This window comes from Papaver somniferum, chromosome 2, assembly GCF_003573695.1.
Source record: "Papaver somniferum cultivar HN1 chromosome 2, ASM357369v1, whole genome shotgun sequence".
Classification (NCBI taxonomy): Eukaryota; Viridiplantae; Streptophyta; class Magnoliopsida; order Ranunculales; family Papaveraceae; genus Papaver; species Papaver somniferum.
The window spans coordinates 103,017,463-103,040,623 of NC_039359.1; the positions used below are offsets into that span (position 1 = coordinate 103,017,463).

At 36.6% G+C, this 23,161-nt stretch overlaps 1 protein-coding gene across 1 annotated transcript; it reads right to left on the reverse strand.

The window, feature by feature from the left end:
• Positions 1–3,679: 3,679 nt before the first annotated feature.
• Positions 3,680–5,075, reverse strand: LOC113351703 (cysteine-rich receptor-like protein kinase 25). The gene is made up of 2 exons (XM_026595642.1): positions 4,889–5,075; positions 3,680–4,041 (listed from the first exon to the last, which is right to left on the reverse strand). Exons 1-2 carry the CDS (start codon positions 5,073–5,075, stop codon positions 3,680–3,682), a joined length of 549 nt encoding a protein of 182 aa, XP_026451427.1.
• Between the last annotated feature and the right edge of the window lie 18,086 nt (positions 5,076–23,161).

A 23,161-nucleotide genomic window follows, 5' to 3' on the forward strand; every position in this document is an offset into this window, starting at 1 on the left:
CCCCATTTCTCTTGCTGTCTTTTCGCCAGATATTTGGCATAGCCTCCTTGGTCATCCCGGCAAGGCTGTTTTAGATGTTTTTCGTACAAATAATTCTATTCATTGTAATAAGAATCAACATTCTAAACTTTGTCATTCATGTCAAGTTAGTAAACATGTTAGATTACCATTTTATGAATCAAATTCCATTACTTTTGCACCATTTGATATCATTCACAGTGATTTATGGACCTCTCCTTTACACATAGAGACCGGTTTCCGTTATTATCTTATATTACTGGATGATTTTACCAACTATCTTTGGGTTTATCCACTAAAGTTTAAATCCCAAGTTTATGAAAAGTTCTTGGAATTTCGTTCATTTGTTCAAAATCAATTTGAACGTCAAATTAAATGTTTTCAATGCGACATGGGCCGCGAATTTGACAATTCTTCCTTCCATACTTTTGCTCGTAACAATGGTCTTTTTTTTCGTTTCTCTTGCCCCCAAACTTCCTCCCAAAATGGCAAGGCTGAACGCATGATTCGCCGTGTCAACGACATCACTCGCACTCTTATGTCTCACGCTTCCGTTCCCCCTAAATATTGGGTTTATTCTCTTCATATGGCTGTCTATTTCCATAATATTCTACCCACCAAAGTCCTTCATAATCGATCACCTGTGTCTATTCTTTATCAACGCCAACCAACGTATGATCATCTTCGTACATTCGGTTGCCTTTTCTATCCAAATCTCTCCTCCACAACTCCCCACAAACTCGCCCCTCGTTCCACTAGGTGTATCTTTCTTGGTTTTCCTCCTAACCACCGTGGATACCGCTGCTTAGATCTCACCACACACAAAATAATCATGTCCCGTCATGTGACATTTGACGAGAGTGTTTTCCCATTTTCGACCCCTCCTCAAAACAACCCCCCTGATGACGACGATGTGTCTCCTTCTTTTTTTAACTCCTCCCACAATAATCACCTCTCTTACCCATCCTATAGTACTGCTCCTACTGTACACCAATCATCTCATATACAGCCTACTCCACCTGACATCTACATCCCACCTCATCGTCGCAACACATTATCTACTCCTCCCATCCAAACGTCTTTCTTACCTCCTGCCAATTCCGTCCCCACTAAGTCAGCAGGCCCCATCACCATTTATTCTTCCCCCAATACGTCAGTTCCCACTCCCACTCCCCAATGTCAGTTTTCACTCCCACCTCCATACCCCACTGAGTCAGCAGCTCCCCTCACCTCTTTTTCTTCTTCTTTTCCCACTGCGTCAGATCCCACTCCAACCATTTCTGCACCATCCAATCATTGCGTACAGCCTACTGACGTTAACCCCTCATCCCCACCAACCACTTTTTCCCCTACAACAACCACTGTCCCTACACCTTCTTGCATACCTCCAATCACTACTGTTCCTCCAGCTCCTTCTCGCCCCACCACTCGCGCCTCCCGTGGAATCTTCCGCCCTGTCCATCGCCTTAATCTTCATGTCCAAACCCTTCGTCATATCTCTCCTCTCCCTCGTTCTCACTTGTATGCTCTTAGAGACGTAAATTGGAATGCTTCCATGAAAGATGAGTACAATGCTATGTTGAAAACTAATACTTGGGAACTGGTACCACGACCACGTAACGCTCATGTTATTCGTTCCATGTGGCTCTTTCGTCACAAATATCATGTTGATGGCTCCTTGCAGCGATACAAGGCTCGTCTAGTTGCTAATGGTAAATCTCAGCAGGTTGGGGTTGACTGTTTTGAAACGTTTAGTACGGTTGTCAAACCAGCTACTATTCGTACCGTTCTTACTATTGCTACTTCGTGTTCTTGGCCCATACATCAGCTAGATGTCAAGAATGCGTTTCTTCATGGTGACTTGACCGAGACAGTATATATGCATCAGCCTCCGGGGTTCGTTGATCCTGATCACCTTGATTACGTATGTCGACTACGTAGGTCTCTTTATGGTCTTAAGCAGGCTCCACGGGCATGGTTTCAGAGGTTTGCCAAATTTATCACTAATTGTGGTTTTCGTGCTAGTGTGTGTGATCCCTCCCTCTTCGTTTATCAATCAGGTTCCGAGACGGCATACCTATTATTATATGTTGATGATATTATTTTAACTGCCTCTACTGATGCTCTCCTATGCCGCTTCATTGATTTGATGAAAAGGGAATTTGCTATGTCTGACCTTGGCCCGTTACATCATTTTTTGGGTATTACTGTTACTCGTTCATCCTCAGGGCTATTTTTGTCTCAGTCGTTATATGCTCAGGACATCATTGCACGTGCGTCCATGACAAAATGCAATCCAGTGGCTACTCCGGTCGACACCAATGCCAAGATCAGTGCTACCTCTGGCCCTGCTCTCACGGACCCCACTTTGTATAGAAGCCTAGCCGGTGCTTTGCAGTACCTCACTTTCACACGGCCAGATATATCCTATGCAGTCCAGCAAGTATGTTTATTCATGCATGATCCTCGAGAGCCTCACATGCAGGCCCTTAAGAGGATTATTCGCTATCTTCAGGGCACAATTGATCACAGATTATTTCTCTCGGTCTCCACTATCTCTGGCTTAACAGCATACTCTGATGCTGATTGGGCGGGTTGTCCTGATTCACGTCGTTCGACTTCTGGCTTTTGTGTATTTCTTGGAGACAACCTCATCTCCTGGTCATCAAAACGTCAAGCAACAGTTTCTCGATCCAGTGCTGAAGCAGAATACCGGGGGGTAGCAAACGCTGTTGCTGAAACAACATGGATTCACAACCTTCTTCTAGAGCTCCATCTACCTTTATGACGTGCTACTATCGTGTATTGTGATAATGTAAGTGCGATATATATGTCTGGAGATCCTTGTTCAACATCAGCGCACTAAACATGTGGAGATTGACATACACTTTGTTCGTGAACGCGTTCGTATTGGTGATATTCATGTCTTGCACGTCCCGTCTGAAAACCAGTATGTTGACATCTTCACCAAGGGCCTTCCACGACAGCTATTTGTTCGTTTTCGTTCTAGTCTTAGCGTTTGCTCCTCTCCCGCTCAGACTAAGGGGGTGTATTAGAGAATATATTATACTGCTTTACTTATTTTTATTAAGGAGAATATCTCATGTCATAATTATTGTAATGAGGAGATTATCTCCGCCATAACTTTTGTATTCCCAAAAAGGATACTATTGTTTTATATAATAAGAATCCTGATGAATAGAAATCACTAAGAAAGTTATCATCAAATCCAAGACCAAGATATATGTAATCCACGGTGGACTCCAAGTGAAGTGGTCAAAACTTCCAAGATAATCTCATGTAACTAGTTTATAAGATTCAAAATGTAAACCTCGTTAGTTGTATTCGATAACTATGAGATCAAAAATATAGGTCTAGTAGTTTATCTCTTATCACTCTATAAGTATGAATGTTTAATGTTGATGTAACTATCCTAGAATTATCTATCTGGAGATCAATATAATCCACCCTACGGGAATGGACGTAGGCGTTAGTGCCGAACCACTTTAAACATCGTCTTCTTTGATTTCGTCTTCTCTAATCGATGATCCATATTATACCCATAATTTATTATTTACCGTCTGTTGAATATTCTAATGACTCTGGGAAAGGAGGTGTTAAGCGGGGAGGAAAGGAAGCAGTGGAAGGAGCTGGTGAGTGATCAGCCTCGGCCTTTCGTTCCTGTTGAAAACTTTGATGAATTAGCAGTAGCCCTTGTAACAAGTTCCTCCAATAGTTCTCCCAATAACGGTTTAAATCGATCAGGATCAGATGCGTTGTTCATATTAAAAAGGGAGACACCCGGGTTTTTTTGCACCATGGATTGGTTTGAGTATCGCACCATACACTCGTCGTAATATATTATAGCATCTTTCTTATTGGGACATTTTTTCGTGATTTCTTCTGCTGCAGTTGTCACACAACTCTGGCAGGCATCATTTGTTTGGTCTCCTCTACATAAGAAAAGACCATGAACTTTATCTAGGTTATTTCCATTGGTCCTGTTAGAGAATCCATTGTTTACTGTAAGCACGGAGAGCAGGTTATTCAGATTGGCTTGAAATTTGGTTCCATTTGTGAAGTTACCTCCTTGACAGATTTGGTATATGTAACTAGGTGCAGCACTGATGGTTATAGCGGACTGTGTAGAGTTAGAGGGAGAAAACAGAGAAATTGGGATGTGCCCATTATTGTTTGTGGTTTCTAATTTGTCTTCCGAGTAGGTTGAGCTTTGATGTTGTGAAGGTGAAGATGAAGAAGAACAAGGTAGTAGTAAAATAGTGATTATGGAGTGGCGTTATGACAGGTCAAGGTCAAGGTCAAGGTCAAGGTACTAAATGCTGTTACGTGTCTGATCAGTCAGGGGTTTTCACACCCTTCTAGTTGGTTGCCACATGGGTTGAGTTGTTGGGACTTATTTGATTTTGGCCAAACTGTTGATCTTTCTCACCTTTAATGACATCTGCCTAATGTACTACGGTGACCTGTATCCACTGCATGAAGTACTATGTGGCTGCATAGACTTGACCAGGTGCATGAGAGTTGCTAGAAAGAAAAAGTGAAATGAGATTGGGAGTTTGTGACCAATTTCTGAATTCTTTCAAGTGTTTTATTATAAATGCATAAAGAAGGTGATTGGTGAACGAATCATCTTTTGAAGGTTCAAAATTTTAGTATATTGTTAGATAGAAGTATACTAATACTGTGGAGATGAGCACAACTTGGAATTGTAGAAGAATCTTATGTTAGATGTGTAAACTATATAGTTCGTGGCCAAGTGAGAATGTCCATAGTGTTTAAAGCTTCTTGTTAATTCTTGTGTAAGCAAACTGCTATATAAGAATAAATAACTTAAAACAGTTGGACTTACCAGTACCTCCTGTTGTTGCAGTCACATTTGGTTTCGGAGGAGGACTTGAAGGAAGGTGACCTGGATTAGTTTCTTGTTTGTAGTCATAGAAAGGATACGACTCATACCTTATGTTACAACTAGGTCTAAGAACTATCCCACCTTTCCTCCCGTAACAACAATCACTGATATTACCAACTGCACCCATTAGGCAATCACTGCAGTCGCTTGTTGATATATCCGTAGCACATTGAACCAAGCCATAAATTTTATTTATTGAAAAATAATTTTATTAGAGAATATATTATACTACTTTACTTATTTTTATTAAGGAGAATATTTCCTGTCATAATTATTGTAATGAGGAGATTATCTCAGCCATAACTTTTGTATTCCCAAATTATTGTAATGAGGGATACTATTGTTATGGTGGAGATAATCTCCTCATTACAATAATTATGACAGGAGTTATTCTTCTTAATAAAAATAAGTAAAGCAGTATAATATATTCTCTAATAAATCTATTTCTCCAGTGGCGAAAAGTAAAGTCTCATTGTGGTTTGCATTTGTAGTAGCATTTCTCACTAGACCTTTCATATACTGTATTGCTATTTCGTTAAATTCCTTCGGATTGATGTAACTCTCTCGGTTGTGCAAAGTCATTTCTGGCTCTACCTCCACAACGGAAAATATATTCTTGTCAGAGTATCTTAGCATGCAGTAAGTGTAAAATGTAATGTACTCTTTCGTGTTTGGACAACGTTCTGTCAATTCTTGAATTGCAGTTTCCGAACAAATCTTGCAGGATTCTTGTGTAATATCTCCTCTACAGAGTAAGATACCATATACTTTATCCAGGTTATTGCTAGTGCCGCTGTTGAAAAACTTTCGATCACTTGCTGTGATGTCGGAAGACAGAGAAGAGAGAACTTTGTTTAGATTCACCTGAAATTGGCTGGGATTTGTGTAATTATCTCCTAGACATCGGTACTCAGTTGCAAATGAGGGTTGTGCACTTACTTTGTCGCTACTAATGTGTATCATGAGAATGATCACTGCAGAAGTGATCAATCGGAGAATGTAAGAAGAAATTTTTGTTTTCGCAGGTTTTATTGATAGACGAAGATAATTAAAATGAAGAATGAGTTGCTTATCTATAGTGAATATTCACAACAATTGGAGTCGAACAAGTGGTTTGGAGTGATCCACGACCAAGAAGTAGATATTTACTGATGTTCTTTTCCGTGGGAAGATTATTTAAATACCCTTATTATAAGGCCCCTTTCAAAATACCCTTATCAACTTATACAGATACCCTTAGGGTTGTAAAAGCCCAAACCCGGATTGTAAGATTACTAAAATTTCCTTTAATAAATGCAAATACCGTTACCAGCGTGATTAAAACAACCGATGTTAATTTTCATTTCATACCATTTCTTTCTCTCTCACCCTCGTTCAGTTCCAGAAAGAAAAACCGGAGAAAACCTATTTTTTTTAGAAATCACCGATCAGAACTTCGAATGTCAACTGAAAACAGAAAGAAACTTGGTAGATCTGAAGTGTTCTTTGATTTAGAAGAACAAATTCAACTGAAAACCGAAAGAAAAAATCAATTTCATTAGGTTCCAGAAATGCAGTGAATTAGCAACAACAAACATCGAAGGTAAACATTAATTTTATGTTTCGATTGAGTTTAAACTTCATGTGAATTGATTATTTATCGTTTCTGAAACGATTTAATTCAAAAAAGTTGTTGGATTCGTCGATTTATATTTTAGGCATTACTGATTCATACTAACTTTCTTCGATGATTTTGCATGTGATGAAAATCAACAAAATCAACTGATTCTGTTGATGATGAGGAAATTGAAGTCTTCCGTTGGCGTTAAGAAAAGTAAAAAAACTTTTCAAAGTGATTCTGATTCATTTACTGTATTGATTTAGGTTATTGAATTAGTAGTTATTGATAATCTTCATTGAGTTGGTAGTTATTCATTTACAGTATTGATTTAAGGTTTTCGATTGGTAGTTATTGATTAAGTTATTGAAGAATAACTATTTCATTCATGATTTTCAAATTTTCTGTCTCTTCTGTGAGTGTTTGAAGGTTATTGAAGCATAACTGTTTCATAATTTGTGTTGTAATTCTGCTAGTATATTCCATATTTTTTGGGTGGTCTGTCTTCATTGAATTGTTTCATTGTTCATTGAATGGTTCATGGTTTCTGAGTGGTTTTTGTTTCATTGTTCAATCGTCAAATAATTGATGAATTGTAATGGTTCTAACGGAGTGTATGCTGATTTAGTGTATTGATTTAGTGTGTTGAATTAGTAGTTATTGATTCAGTTATTGAAGCATAAATGAATGTTCTGCCTCTTGTGTGACTGTTTGAGGGTTTATGTGGTCTTGGAGAGTTGTACAAGGGGTGTCAATTCTCTGAGTTCTAGTTGAGTCAGTGTGCATTTAGAAATGGTGTATTAAATGAGCTGTAGATGCGCATCTATCCTGTTATGATTTTATTCTAAGTTTTAAACTAGTACTTATTGTATGCTTTTATGAATGCGATGGAACATATTGAATGGTTCTGAAAACAACTAAAAAAATTGTAGGATTTTGGGTGGTTTAATGTTCATTGTTCATTGAATTAGAACTGAATTAAGAAGTAGTTATTTAGAGACAACTATAAGAAGTAGTTATTCTGGAGTGTATCTTTGTAAGGATAATTGATTGAATTCTATGCGTTGACACAGAGTTCTTTTAAGTTCATTGCCAGAGAGCAACATGCTTTCTGATTGAATACCTTATGCAAAAACCTTATCCTTGATAATTGGAAATTCGTGTTACTCTGCTGCAAGTGAACACAAATCTTCATGCCATATCAACATTAAGGGTTCAGCCGGGGAACATAGCACAGAAAGCATTCAAAGAAACTTGTATTATTGAATTTAGGCAAGGTGCCAAAATTTACAGAATACCTGGGATTGTTGCTACATGCGCCAGTCTGGATAAATTTCATGTAAGTATATTGAACATCTCAATAAATATGTCAGTGAAGAGGTTGACACTCATGGCTCCGCTTCCTTAGGGTTATGATTTTAACCCTAAACTAAAAACCACCATCAACACCACCCTAGTGACAATCCTGCAACAGTCTTATTTCCTCCATTGTTACAGGGAGATAACTATGGCTCATGGGTTAGGGAAATTTCCAAAGCTCTGAACGCTAAAGGAAAACTCGGCTTCATGGATGGTTCTTTGCCTCCTCCAAAGGATGAACAACAATATCAGTGTTGGAAAAGGTGTGACGATCTTGTTGGAAGCTGGTTACTCAATTCCTGCCAGCCTGATATCCGTGCTAGATGCTTATACGTACCATCTTCTCATGCGATCTGGAAAGATCTCCAGGTGAGATTCTGCATATCTAATGCACCTATCTTGTTTCGACTCAAATCTGCTATTGCTGCTATTAGACAGGAGTCCATGTCTGTTTCCTTGTATTACACAAAAATAAAAACTCTTTGGGATCAATATGACTCTCTTGTGGCTGACATCGAAGTCTGTATTTGTGGCGCTGGAAAGTCTCTCCATGAACGACTCGAACGTGACAGAGCCATGGAGTTTCTCCAGGGCTTACATGATCGTTTCTCTAACCTCAGAAGTCAGATTTTATTGATGGATTCTTTTCCCACTGCTCTGCGCATCTTCAACATGGTGCAGCAGGAAGAAGAACAACATCACATCACCGCAAGTCCTCTTCCTGCCATTGAAGATGCTTCTCTCAACACCAACATACATCATTCACAGGGTCCTCATACAACACCTTCAACTGAACATAAACGTCCTCGACCACATTGCGATTACTGCAATCGCCATGGTCACATCCGTGAACGGTGCTACCGCTTACATGGTTTTCCATCATCCTCTGCAACAACACCTACTGCTGCCAACACTATTGCAACTCAGGAATCTCAACTCATGCAACATGCTTCCAATCCAGCGTTCTCAGCTGAACAATACATCCGTTTGCTTGCTCTCATCAATCCTCCAGGGGAGGATACATCAGTTGAACCTCGCATGAATTTCGCTGGTAAGCTTTTTAATACTTTCTTTTCTGAACCATGGTTTGTTGACAGTAGTGCTACTCACCACATCTTCAATCACTATCATATTTTACCTCGTATACTCCTGTTAATACTCTAATTCAGATGCAATTGCATGATGGCACTTTCTCAATAGTAAAACATATTGGTGAAGTTGTCTTCTCACCAACTCTGAAATTTTCAAATGTTCATCACATACCCAATTTTAAATTTAATCTTCTCTCTGTGAGTCAGTTGACTCGTGCTTTGAATTGTGTTATCATTCTCACACACAATTCCTTAGCTTTTCAAGACCTGCTCACGAACAAAGTGATTGGTCAGGGTGATCTAAATGGAGGTATTTATCATCTCAGAGTCTCTGCATCTTCAGCAACATCGCCCAAAGTTTTTTTTTAATAATAAGACGTCATTCGACATTTGGCATTGTTGTCTAAGACACCCTAGTTTAGAACGTTTCAAGTTTCTATGTAATTCGCATGATTATATTCAGTATAATTTTTCCAGTACTTGCGATGTATGCCTTATGGAAAAGCAGACTCATTTATCATTTAATAAAAATAGTATTTCTTCTACTCGATGTTTTGAGCTTATACATTGTGACATATGGGGTCCCTTTTTCACAACATCTATTACTGGTGAAAAGTACTTTCTCACTATTGTTGATGATTTCTCTAGATGTACTTGGGTATATATTATGCACACAAGGAAGAAACTTGCAAGTTTATCAAATTTTTTTCACGTCATGTTGTTACTCAATATTCTCGCAAACTTTATACTATCTCTACTGGTAATGCTTTACCTTATTTACCAGTCCTGCAGCGTTTTCAATCAGATAATGGATCTGAATTTTATCTAATGAATTCCAGACTTGGATCAAGGATAATGGGATTCATCATCAGATAAGTTGTGTTCATACCCCACAGCAAAATGAGATAGTCGAACGAAAGCATCGATATTTGCTGACTGTGGCAAGAGCGCTTCGTTTTCAGGAAAATCTGCCATTCACCTACTGGGGTGAATGTGTTCTAACGAAAGCTTATATTATCAACAAGATGCCCACTCCAGTTCTCTCCAAAAAATCTCCTCATGAATTTCTCTTAGGTACACCACCTAATTATCGTAATCTTCGTGTTTTTGGTTGTTTATGTTATGCTAGAAATACTAAAATTATGAATAAATTTGATCCTCGAGCCAAACCAGGTGTATTTCTTGGCTATCCATATAATCATAAAGGCTTCATCGTATTGGACCTTGATACAAAATCTACGTATGTTTCTCGTGATGTTATTTTTCATGAACGTATCTTTCCTTTTAAAGATGCCAAAGTTTCTACTACAGATTTTTTTCAACCCGCAGCTCAAGAGGAGTATTTTTTTGATGATACTCCTACTTCTTTCTCACAGTTGCCGGCAACTCAATCACTGTCAAATCCTAATATGGAACATTTTCCTATTATGGAATCTTCTTCGCAAGTAAGTATCTCTTCACCTCTATCACATTCGCAAGATGCTGTTGAATTGTCAACTTCCAACACTGACACTTCTTTACCTATATCTCCTGGTACTTCTGGTACCGATTCCTCATTAGTTCCTACAGTCGATACGCCTCCAGTCCCATTGCGTAGATCGATTAGCGAACACCATCATCCTAACCATCTAAAGGATTACATATGTTCGGTTAAACAGTGCACATCTCAGTCTGCATATCCCCTCACAAATTATATTTCTTTTGATCAATTCACTCCGCAATATCATGCATTCCTATCCTATGTTATTTCTAATGACGAGCCCCGTACGTTTACGGAGGATATGAAAAATCCAAAATGGCGTGATGCTATAGTAAAGGAGCATACTGATCTACAAGACAATGATACTTTGACTATCATTACTCTTCCACCCGGCAAATCTGCCGTCGGCTGCAAATGGGTTTATAAAATTAAATATCGCCCTGATGGTACAATTGAACGCTATAAAGCATGTCTTGTTGCTAAAGGTTACACACGACAAGAAGTTATTGATTATCACAACATTTTTGCTCCTGTTGCTAAGCTAGTTACTATTCGTGTCTTACTATCTATAGCTGCCAATCATAATTGTCCTTTACATCAGTTAGATGTTAAAAACACTTTTCTACAAGGCGATCTCATTGAAGATATTTACATGAAACTTCCTCTAGGGTTCCAGAAAAAGGGAGATAATCTTGTTTACAAACTCAATGAATCTTTATATGGCCTAAAGCAAGCCTCTCGGCAATGGTTTTCTAAGTTTTATGCAGATCTACTTAATGTAGGCTTCATTCAATCCCGGGCTGACTATTCTCTTTTTACTTTTCTTTCTGGTGCAGTCTCTATTTATGTTTTAATTTATGTTGACGATAGTATTATCACATGTAATAATGATTCTGCTATTTAGGATTTCAAACATAAACATGAATCTCAATTTTCATTAAAGAACCTTGGTCGTTTACAATACTTCTTGGGCAATGAGGTGTCTCGCTCTCCCAAAAGTATTTTTCTTTGTCAACGCAAATACATTGACATTGTTAATGATTCTGGTCTTTTAAGTGCTAAAATTTCCCCATCTCCGATGGAACAATATCTTAAACTTCTTCCGTCTTCTGGTAAGCCACTATCTGATCCTACTGTTTAGCATCGCCTTATTGGTCGACTTCTTTATCTTCAGGTGACTCGTCCTGACATCACTTATTCTGTTAACTATTTAAGTTAGTTTATGCAGCAACCATGTTCTGGTCACTTGGATGTTGCACATCGTGTAGTCCATTACCTTAAAGGTAAAGTTAGTCATGGCATTTTTATTCTGCTACAAGTTCTTTGTCTCTATCCGGCTATACTGACTCTGATTGGGATGGCTTCCCCACAACTCGTCGATCCGCGACAGGTTATTTTACCATGCTAGGAGATAGTCCTATTTCTTGGAAGTCTAAGAAACAGCCGACAGTTTCTCTTTCTTCTGCTGAGGCTGAATATCGAGCTCTTGCAAAGCTTACTTCTGAATTGCACTGGTTACATTATCTATTCAGTGACCTTCGTATCTCTATACCGAAACTTATTCCAATTTATTTCGATAATCAAGTTGTTATTCATATTTTTGAGAATCTAGTTTTTCACGAAAGAACTAAACATATTGAAATCGATTGTTATTTTGTACGTGAAAAACTACTGTCTGTTCTCATCAAACCTACTCATCTTCCATCCGTATTACAATTAGCTGATTTATTCACCAAACCACTTGGAGTGGATCACTTTCGACGACTAGCCAGCAAGTTGGGTCTTCCTCCAGATTCTCCTCAGGCTCCAACTTGAGGGGGGTATTAGACGTACTACTTGGAGTGTGCGGCTGCAACACACAACATCAACACATGAAGCTAAATTCAAGTCTACATAAAGCCGACTCCAATTCATATCAGTTGTAATTTGTTTTAAAGTCCTATTCTTCTGGTATAACTTAGTCATGTAAACTTCCTATTCTTGTGTTATAGTCTTCCTTGTAAACTCGTACAAACTGTTTAGATTAGTTGATTACTTCTTATGTAACAAGTATAAATGCTAAATGGAATATAACTCTGTCTACATGATTATGAGACAATAAAACCATAACCTATAATTTTTGAGTTGTTGGGTTCGCTTACATTTTTGACTTTTTTTTTATCCTCTGTAAATATTGCCCATGTTTTTCTGTGTTTAGGTGTTGTTTTATTTGCGGAAAAAATAATACAATCTGTAAATAGGAGCACATAGTTATGACGTATAGGATGGGTCTGATTTTTGGGCGTACACACAATCAAGTTTTGGAAATTTCTTTTACTTATTTTACTGTATACTAATTAAATTTATATTTGCACTTACTTGATGTTAATGTTTCATATATTTTTTAATATTTGTTTACTTGAACCATTACAATAGGTGTTTTTATTTAATTTGGTTCTAAAGCAGCAGATACACTTCTTTGTTCTTAAAGTTTGAAATGCGAACATTTCGTTTGGAATCTGTTGTGCACTAAGTAAGCTTTGTACACATTATCCATGACAAATGATTTTCACTCCTCGTTGAGTATCGTTGGCCTTTCATCCGGTTAATTTATGAAGTGAATGTATTTTTTTTTTATTTTTAATTGGTTTTCGAGTAACGTATTGGGAGTTTAGCCTTGATGACGGGTTGAAATCCAACCCGTTTGAGGGTAAATTTGCTGATCCGTCAAACGGACATAAGACACGGCCACGATATGACACAGACACACGGACTGGTAAAATTCAAAATCATGAGGATACAAACATATTTATATATATATTAATTAAATAATTTTTATATACCAATTTTATAGTGTTATAATACATCAAATACATTAATCACGCAAATACATTAAATTTTTTTAATTTTATGATGTTAGCTTAGTTCCCTGAGAGAAAAATCAAAATACATGAAAATCACAAATTTCTTATAAATATATATACAATTTCAATTTCTGAAAAAAAAACCAAACTATCTAATCTTTAGGTAAAAACTAACCCTCTTTTTAGAAAGGATAATCCTCTAACTAATTTAATTTTTAGTCGCTCATTTTGTCTCTTTCATGGTTTGGATAATCAAACTAAAATTTGATAAGAAATCAGAAAACAAATAACCAGTCATAAGTTTGATAAACAATTACTTACTTCGAGTTTTCTTCTTCGGCTTCTTCAACCTTCGTTTATATTACAGTTGGATTTACCTAGGTTGGGAAGGATTCTTTTAACTTTGTGCGCATGTTTTGATATTTAGGAGAAATAATAGGTATAACACGATAAAAAAAGAAGAAACTTCATTTCGTTTGGTTCTACCTATTTTCCACTTATACTTTTCGAATTTTCCACTCACTTTAATTGCCACCTCCATTTATCCTATTTACTGACAATATATTTTAGAATATATCCTAAATACTACTCCTTGACTTTTTATTTACACCTAATATTAGAACCACCCAAATACTAAACCAAAAGAAATAAACCCTAAAACAACTATTCTTGTTCTCCTCCATCACCACCCACCGATCTCACTTGAATATCTTGTTTAACGATTTTTTTTAATTGGAAGGGATAACTCGATTAATTCAGTTGGTAATTCGTAAACGTCGTAAAAGTGGGATAACTCATCGTAAAATGATCATTGAAATTGTTCGACATGATTCTCAGGCTCATATAAACTTTGTAACAATGTAGATGTTAATGGTCTACTTTCATATGTAGCTGAATATATCAAAAAACTCATAGATAGACCTCAGGTGCAGTTGTCGCTGTTGTAAATTTTGCTAGCATTGAAACAATACAGTGGGTCTAAACTAAAACCCTGATTTATCTGTTATTGCTTGCATAAATAGTGAGTTGATAATGAATCTTCAACATCATTTCAATGAGTTTTTAAATCAAAAATTAAAAACAAACAAACACCAATTAACCAACTAAAGTTGGTCACTTAACGATGAAATATTGAAAAAACAATTTGTTAAACAATAATGATGGGATAAAAGTTATGTTTTAATGAAAAACGGAGATTAGTGAAGAAGAAAAATAAAAGTGGCTAAAGTTACGGTCAACTAATATTTGATCTTTTTATAGGTGGTAAATAAGAAAAAATATAATTGAAAAGTAGAAATATTTTAGAAATTTTATGGTGGGTGGGAAATAGGAAAAATCCGGGTGGAAAAATAAGTGGAATCTTTGATTTTTAGGTAGTTATATTTTCCATATAAGTAGTGGGTTCTTATTTAATCAAAACTGTTTACAAAAATAGAAAAATCCGATTGAAAACACGACGTGTCAAAAAGAAAAAAAAACTTGCATATTTTAAGTATGTCCGACCATGTCGTAATAGGGACAATGTCCCATGCAAATATGTATTCTTAAGGAAGGGAAAAAATCGAGATATATGGGTGGAAAACACCCCTGAACTCAGAGGAATAAGGAAAGAAAGTAAAACGAAATCATGATAAAGAAATGGTTTGAAGGAAATAAAACAAGGAAAGATCACGGTTGCGGGGTGTGGAAATGAATTCTAAAAATACTCATACGTCTTAAACATAGGATAAAAATCACTACTTCTCGTGAAGACAAAAGCTTGTTTTGGGATGATAAATGGAAAAATGACAAGCCGCTGAAAGAAAGTTTTCCCCAACTCTGGAAAGTTAATTACCTGGAAAAAAGATGTTGTTGATAAAGAGATGGTGAATACTAGTGATGTCAACCATAAGGCTTGGGATATTGGTTTCAAAAGAAGGCTTAAATTATTGTAGAAGTATCACAATTATTTAAACTAATTGGCGAGACAAATGAATTAGGAAATGAAGAAGACAAGCGAAAGTGGAGAAATGGCGGTACAAGAAACTACAAACTTTCTGTTGCAGCAGCATATGAGGCTCTTCATAACAATGGTACGCAACAACCGATACGATCACCTTCCCTCACAAGTATGTATGGAACAAAACTTTTTCCCAGAATAATTTCTTTCATAGCCATTACTAGTCTTCCAACAGTAGAAAATCTGAAAAGAAGAGGAATGGAAATTGAAAATGGTAGATGTAGGTTTTGCGACAAATGAGGATGAGTCAGCAAACCATCTTTTTATTAGTTGCAAAGTCACAACCGATTTATGACAACATTTTTTAGGTTTGCTGGATTCAACATGGTCTCCTCCCAATACTGTGATACAAGTTCTGATCGATTGAAAGCTTAAATTTAGTTTAAAACCGTCGATCTTCATCAAGTACCGCCTACCATTTATGATATGGTATGTTCTTTGGACTGAAACGAACAACATGGTGTTTAGGAGAGAATCAATCACTTATGAGAAGTTTCTGATCGATTGGAAGCTTAAATTTAGTATAAAACCGTCGATCTTCATCAAGTACCGCCTACCATTCGTGATATGGTATGTTCTTTGGACCGAAACGAACAACATGGTGTTTAGGAGAGAATCAATCACTAATGAGAAGTTGCTCATTCGCATTAAAGCAACTCTATACACCTGGGATTCTATGTATAAAGAGTTTAGAATATTTAGTTTTGACGACTTTATGTGTGGATGGGAAAAATTTAAAGACAACATGTAATCTCATCGCTCGACTATTTTAAACCTTGTACTTCTTGTTTCTCTTTTGCTTCCCCGGCACTTGTGGAATAAATTTTGTTGTTTCGTAAAACAACAAAAATTTTTTTTTTATTTTTTTTTTGTTGTGAAACATTTTTTTTCTTTTTATATTTTGGTTTCCTAAGAACGCGCGATTCGGAGATACTTAAACTAATTGGGTATATAGGAAAAAGACAAAAACGGGATTTCAATAGTAAACCAAAGTCACCCCATATCTATGTATTTTCACTAATTCCTAATCTACCCCTCATTAATCAGGTTTAGTGGTTAATAATAATTAATTATGTTAATTGATTAGTTTGAAAATAATTTATAGAAATCTTTATCATTTTAAAGAAATTAGAAGTATGAATGTTGGGTTTAAAATTTTTGGTTGAGATGAGTAACCAAAGAGATATCTCTGAGTCTTCACGGTAGCAACAAATATATCTTTTATGTTGAATCTTCTTCAGATGTAACTTTGGATTCATCATGGCTGCACCTGCAAAACATCATGCCAGCATTGATATAACTATGAATACCATGTCGGAACAACTTAACCCGGCATGGTATTTATAGTTATATCAATGTCGGCGCACCATATCTTCACGTACCAGGGAATATTCAACCAACACAGTGTGCAGGCGTTGTTGTCGATCGTCCATCCATGCCGACATTTATTGGAAAATTTTCATAAATGTTTGCCGCTATCCGGGGGCGTCGCCCCTCATATGGTTTTGAAATTCAAAAGTTATTCCGTTTTAAAAAAATTCTGGTTTTAATAAGTCCACTGCCGGCACAGTTAGTTAATTCTCGAGAATGCCGGTACTGCTAACGACATAGTATGTTGCTTAAATTTTTTTGCCGGCACATGATGTAAAGTATTCAGAAAATTGAATTTCTTTTTCACATGACTACCGGCATTGATAGATTTCTATCGGCATGCTGGCATTAGTTACAGCATTGAATGTTAGTTACCAAGCATGCCGACACCATTTTCCGGCATGGTCTTCATCACTTTCGGCGATGTAAAAAAAATTATTTCCGACATGGTCTTCATCACTACCGGCATGGTCTTCATCACTTCCCAATGTTAAAAACAAATCGTTTTCAAAGTGAGGAGCCGGCAAAGAAGGAGAAGACAATTTGAAAGGGAATGGGGAATATTTAGGTTTCAAAGCCCTAACCCCAAAAGATATTAATAAGAAGTGAAGATGGAAATGAGGATACGATTTTCTTTTTTGATTTTAAGTTTTTATATTTTTATTTTGAGGGAAGGGTATTTTAGTATTTTTGGCCTCAGAAAATATCCCTTAGCAGACACTATTGGTTGGAAAAAGTAATTTATATCCCCCAATCAGTTTAAGCATCCCCAATCTCGCGTTCTTTCCTAAATATACTTTTTTTCTCTTTTTTTTTTTTTTGTGTGTTTGGTTTTTTAAACTTACAAGAGAAAGCTTTTATTATATTTATAGGGTGTTCCTTTATATACCCCTGGAAACACTAAAGACACCCATTTTTCTGCATACCCTCGTAGCTAATTTTCCTACCCATCAAAAACATATATCTTGCATACCCCATAAACCACAAATATCTATTCGTTCAGAAACATATAGACTTTTTCATGCATCTTCTAAACTGTGTCGCTATTTTGGAGCAGACTTGAGAGAATCATCTGTCAACAGCACAAAAACTGACTAATTTGTTTTATGCATGGTCTCACTAATTTCCAGTGTTGCGAAACAGTGATAGTCTTCTCAATTGCTAAAGAAAAAGGAAACCAACTTTTCCGCCGCCCATGCCGCATACCTCGGGAATCTTCAAGAAATGATTCTGTTCTTACTCCCAAACTCAAAGGAGAACCTTTTCCGGTCAGCTCTGATTACTTTGAAAATCCCGAGATTTCAAAGGTTACCTTAAGGAGGTATTTCAACTGGCTTATTTGCTAAAAAATTGATATCAGAAGTTGTAGCAGGTTGGCTGCAGTTTGTTTTGGGAGAGGAGACCAAGTTGCTTACTACCACAGCTTAACGAAAATTGTGCATGACTAGCTCACTCGGTTCATTTTTTTTTTAATTTTTTTTTTGGCATCTGTTTCCTTTTTGACCAGGTTGCTAGATATTTTTGTGAATATGTTTGAATAAGGTTATCGGGTGAAAACTCTTTGATTGGTTAAATTCCTCGTATAGTTTGTTTCATTCATTTGTCCGTGTATTATAACTATCTCCTAAATAGTGATCCATGTCCATGATAATAGGTTAGACAAACTATTAAATTAGCCATTAAATTTTACAGACATCTAGAGAAACTACGGAAGAAGAGTTCTCTATCAATTCATTAAAGAAACCGACACACAATAAGTGATGTCTTTATATAGTAGAGTTCTGGTGACACAACTAATGACAATTAAGAAATAACGGCCAGTTATAGTTATCTTTAACAGAAAACATCTGACTTTAAACTAACTGTTGTTAGTAATGTTATTAGCCCTCTGTAAGTTGAGCTGGGCAGACTTATGAACACTCAACTTGTCTCATAGAAAATCAAATATGGTAGAAGATAAACCCTTTATGAAAATGTCTGCAACCTGTGAACCGGTAGAGATGTAGTAAAGCTTCAGAGTCTTTGAATTGATAAGTTCTCTGATGAAGTGAAAATCAACAACAATATGCTTCATTCTGTTGTGATTGACTGGGTTGGTGGCCAATGAAATAGAACTAATGTTGTCAGCACCAATTGTAGGAGTGATTGGCAGAAAGATATGTAAATCCTTGAGAAGTTGACAGACCCAGACAACTTCAGCTGCAGTTTGTGCCAAAGACCTGTATTTTGCCTATGTGGAAGATTTGGAGACAGTTGTTTGTTTCTTAGAGCTCCAAGTTATTGGATTAGTACCAAAATATGCAAAACCCACTGGTATTGCGCATGTCATCTGGGTTACCATCCCAGTCAACATCTTAATAAGCATTAAGAGCAACAAGTCCTTTCTTTAAAACAATCCCATGGTCTATAGTAAATTTCAAGTACCTCAGTATCCTTTTGGAAGCTATGAAGTGAATATCAGTAGGGGATTGCATGTGTTCGAAAACCTGATTGACAGATTGAGCAATTTCAGGCCTTGTCCAAGTAATGTACTGAAGAGCACCCACTAATGATCTATACTCAGTTAGATATGAGAGAGGAATGCCATCATTTTTACTTATTTTCACATCAGCAACAACTTGAGTTGAGCAAAGTTTTGCTCCTAGCATGTTGGTCTTCTGAAGCAAGTTAAGAATGTATTTTGTTTGTGAAAGAAAAATGACAGTATCATTTCTCTTCACCTCTAGACCAAGAAGTAATGAATTTCTCCCATATCCTTTGTAGGGAAATGTTATTGAATGTCTGAGATAACACTATTGCAGAAAGAAGAAGATGATTCTGTCAATAGAATGTCATCCACATAAACCAGTAAAATGGTTATTTGAATATCAACTCTGTGAACCAACAGTGATGTATCTGCATAAGACATGTGAAAACCAAGAGATAGAACAACTTCAACAAACTTTTCATACCAAGCTCTTGGAGCTTGCTTCAACCCATAAATGGACTTGTTGAGTTTGCAGACAGAGTCAGCATGATCTAAATCCACAAATCCTGGTGGTTGAACCATATAAACCTCCTCTTTCAAATCTCCATGAATAAAAGCATTGCTTGCATCAAGCTGCTTTACTTTCCAATCAAACTGAACAGCAAGAGAAAGAACTAATCTTATAGTTGTTGGTTTTGCTACTGGACTAAATGCCTCTGAATAATATATTCCCTCTTGTTGATGAAAGCCTTTGGCTACTAGTCTTGCTTTGAACTAATCCAGAGGACCATTTGCATTCTGTTTAACCTTAAAAACACATTTACAACCAACTGGATTTTGAGAAGGGCGTGGAGGTACCTTGGTCCAAGTGCTAGCCAGAACATGAGCATTGTATTCATCATGAAGAGACACTCTCCATTTAGGATGTTTGTTGGCCTGAGTAAAGCAGCCAGGAGGGGTAGAAGAATTCACATGTGCAATATAAACCTGTGGAAGAACATATTTTGTGGAAAGTTGAGCTTTTGGTTTATAAACATTATTCTTTGCCCTAGTGAGCATATTATGAGTGTTGGATGAAGGAGCCACTGAAGGTAAAGGAACGATAGCAGAAGGAGAATGATGAACTGACGTTGTAGAAATATCAGTAGGGGTAGTAACAGACGCCGTACTGGAAGAATGAACACCAGAAGTGGTGTCAGTAGAAGAAGGAACTGGAAAAACAGAATCCGTAGTGGAAATGGATGTAAAAGAAGGTAAGGTGGAGTGATTATCAACAATGGTAGGCTATAAAAGAACATGATCAATAGTAGCAGGAGTAGAATTTGAAACAAACAATTTGTATTGAAGAGCAGGAAACATAGATTCATTAAAAGAAACATGTCTTGATATGTAAACCCTTCCAGTTATGGGGTCAAGACATCTGTAGCCTTTATGGGAATTAGAATATCCGATGAAAATGCACATTTTGCTTCTAGGTTCAAGTTTAGTTGAAGTGTAAGGTCTTAGCCATGGAAAACAGGCACAACCAAAGACTCTAAGAAAATGGTAATCTGGTTTGCAATGAAAAAGCTTTTCTAAAAAGAGAAAGAAAAGAGAGAGAAGCATAAAGCAATCTGTTGATCAAAAAATTTGCAGTTTGAAAAGCTTTTACCCCGAATTCATGAGATAGATTAGATTGAATCAAAAGAGTCCTACCAAGTTCAACTAAATATCTATGTTTAGATTCAGCTACCCCATTATGTTCAGGGGTATGAGGGAAACTGAATTAGTGAGATATACCAGATGAGGATAATAAAGTGTTAAGCTCATTATGTATAAACTCCCCTCCTCCATCAGTTCTTATGTATTTGATAGACAAGTTAAAGAAATTTTCAACCATAAGTTTGAAAGTATTGAAAATGAGTTTGAAATCAGACTTTTTATTCATGGGATAAATCCAACAATATTTTGTACAATCATCAATGATGTTACAATAATAGTTGTATCCACTAATAGATTGAACTGGACTAGGACCCCAGAGGTCCATATGAAGTAAATGCAAAGGAATACTAGAGAGATGTTGAAATAGAGAATGGTTGTTTATGAGATCTACCTACATTACACTCAGTACAAAAGAGATTTTTGGTAGATAATGAATAACCAGCAGAATGACATATTCTTTGTAAGGACTGAAAAGAGGGATGTCCAAGTCTTTGATGGAGTTGAGTGGAGTTGATGGTGGTGCATGACAAAGCATGATGAGCTGGAGAGGATGAAAAATGAATAGGATATAGTCCATGTCTAGGTGGCCCTTGGAAAATTGTCCTCCCTGAATTGAGTTCCTTCACAGTGAAATCATCAGAGGTAAATGTGATACTGTAGTTTTAGTATTTGTAAACTTGTGCACAGATACTAAATTTTGAGCAGAATTGGGCACATGTAATATATTTGGCAAACATACTTTATTTCCATGTAAAAACCCAGAGGAATGAGCAATTCCATTAATTTGCATACCTTAACCATTAGCAGTGCTAATGTGATCTCCACTAAGTAAGAGTCAATATTGTCCAAACCAGAAGTAGTAGATGATATATGATGAGTAGCACCAGAGTCTACAAACCATGGATTTTCTCCACCAATGTTAGCGGCAACAAGCATAACATGAAAGTTCTGTGGAGGTTGTCTGCCTTGATAGGAAAAATTGAGCCTTTGATTACACTCATAAGCTGTGTGACCACACTTGTTGCATATCTGGCATAAAGGTCTCCCAGGATTGAAAGATTGAGGTCTAGATGCTGATGTGAATGGAGGTGGTGGAGGTGCAGGTGGATTGAACTGAGGTTTGGATGAAGTATATGAATTTGTTGAAGTACTAGCTTTGTAGTTGGGATTGAAAGGTTTCTTACCTTTGTAATTAGCACTATGACCAATAATAGGTGTTAGAGCACTGCTCGGCCGAACCCGCATGGTTGCTATCTCAAGCATGTTTATCAATGTTAGTGATCAAAACTATAAGTCTTGATTTCTAGTCTACTATAGCAAAGTCTCGGACTAGGATAGATAGTGTAGTTGAGCTCAAGAACTCCATGGCGATCATCATACAAGACGAAGAACTACTCAAGGAACTGGTGGAACTTCATCGACTAAAAGGTATGTGGAGACTTGAACTTATCTATCAATCAAAAGTCTATCAACTCTATCTCCTATCTTGAGACAAAAGTCGTTTTGCTATATAGACTTTGATTATATACATTTTTCTATTTCGAGCCGAGTTTATCTCGCTTATCTATTTCTCGAAATATTGTTGGTAAGCTTTCGCTTTCGCCAAGTTCATATTTACCTAGTGACGAAAGTTATATTATGTTTCAATCACTTGAAAATGGCTTTGACGAAAAATGGTTTGAGAATAACAACTATATAACATCCTCTAAGAATGTTTCAATGATTGAAATGAGAGTTTAGATTATATATCCATTGTTGGATATAAACATTGTGCGGTAACTTATACATGTATAAGTCCTTATTCCTTGAACCGAAGTATATATACTTTGCTGCTCAGAAAATCTGCTGGAGTTTGTGAACTATTTTACAAACTTATTCCGGGTACTTAAGTCCGTGTACCTAGTCCGCATACTTAGATTGGTTATTTTCTAAAAACGATTATTCGTGAACTTATACTTATATTAACTAAGGAATGCAAGTTTGCAAACTGTGGTTATAAAGTTCATGAATCGATTCGATTGTGTCTTGTACTTCTATAAGATCTAAGAAATTGAACAACTCTCTAACTAGTTCATTTGAGTCATTTGAACTAGTTATGGTAAAGAATAATATGGTTAATATGACAGTGCTCATATGGATAACCATTTGGTTAATTACTGTTGAACCAACAGATGTACATGTTTGGGTACGTTTACACAAACCTAAAACATGCATTTCATTTGTTAGTAACAAGCTAAGTTTTCGATCTAACGGTTGAAATATATTAGATTGAATCTAATCAGGTTTTCATCTAACGGTGAATATT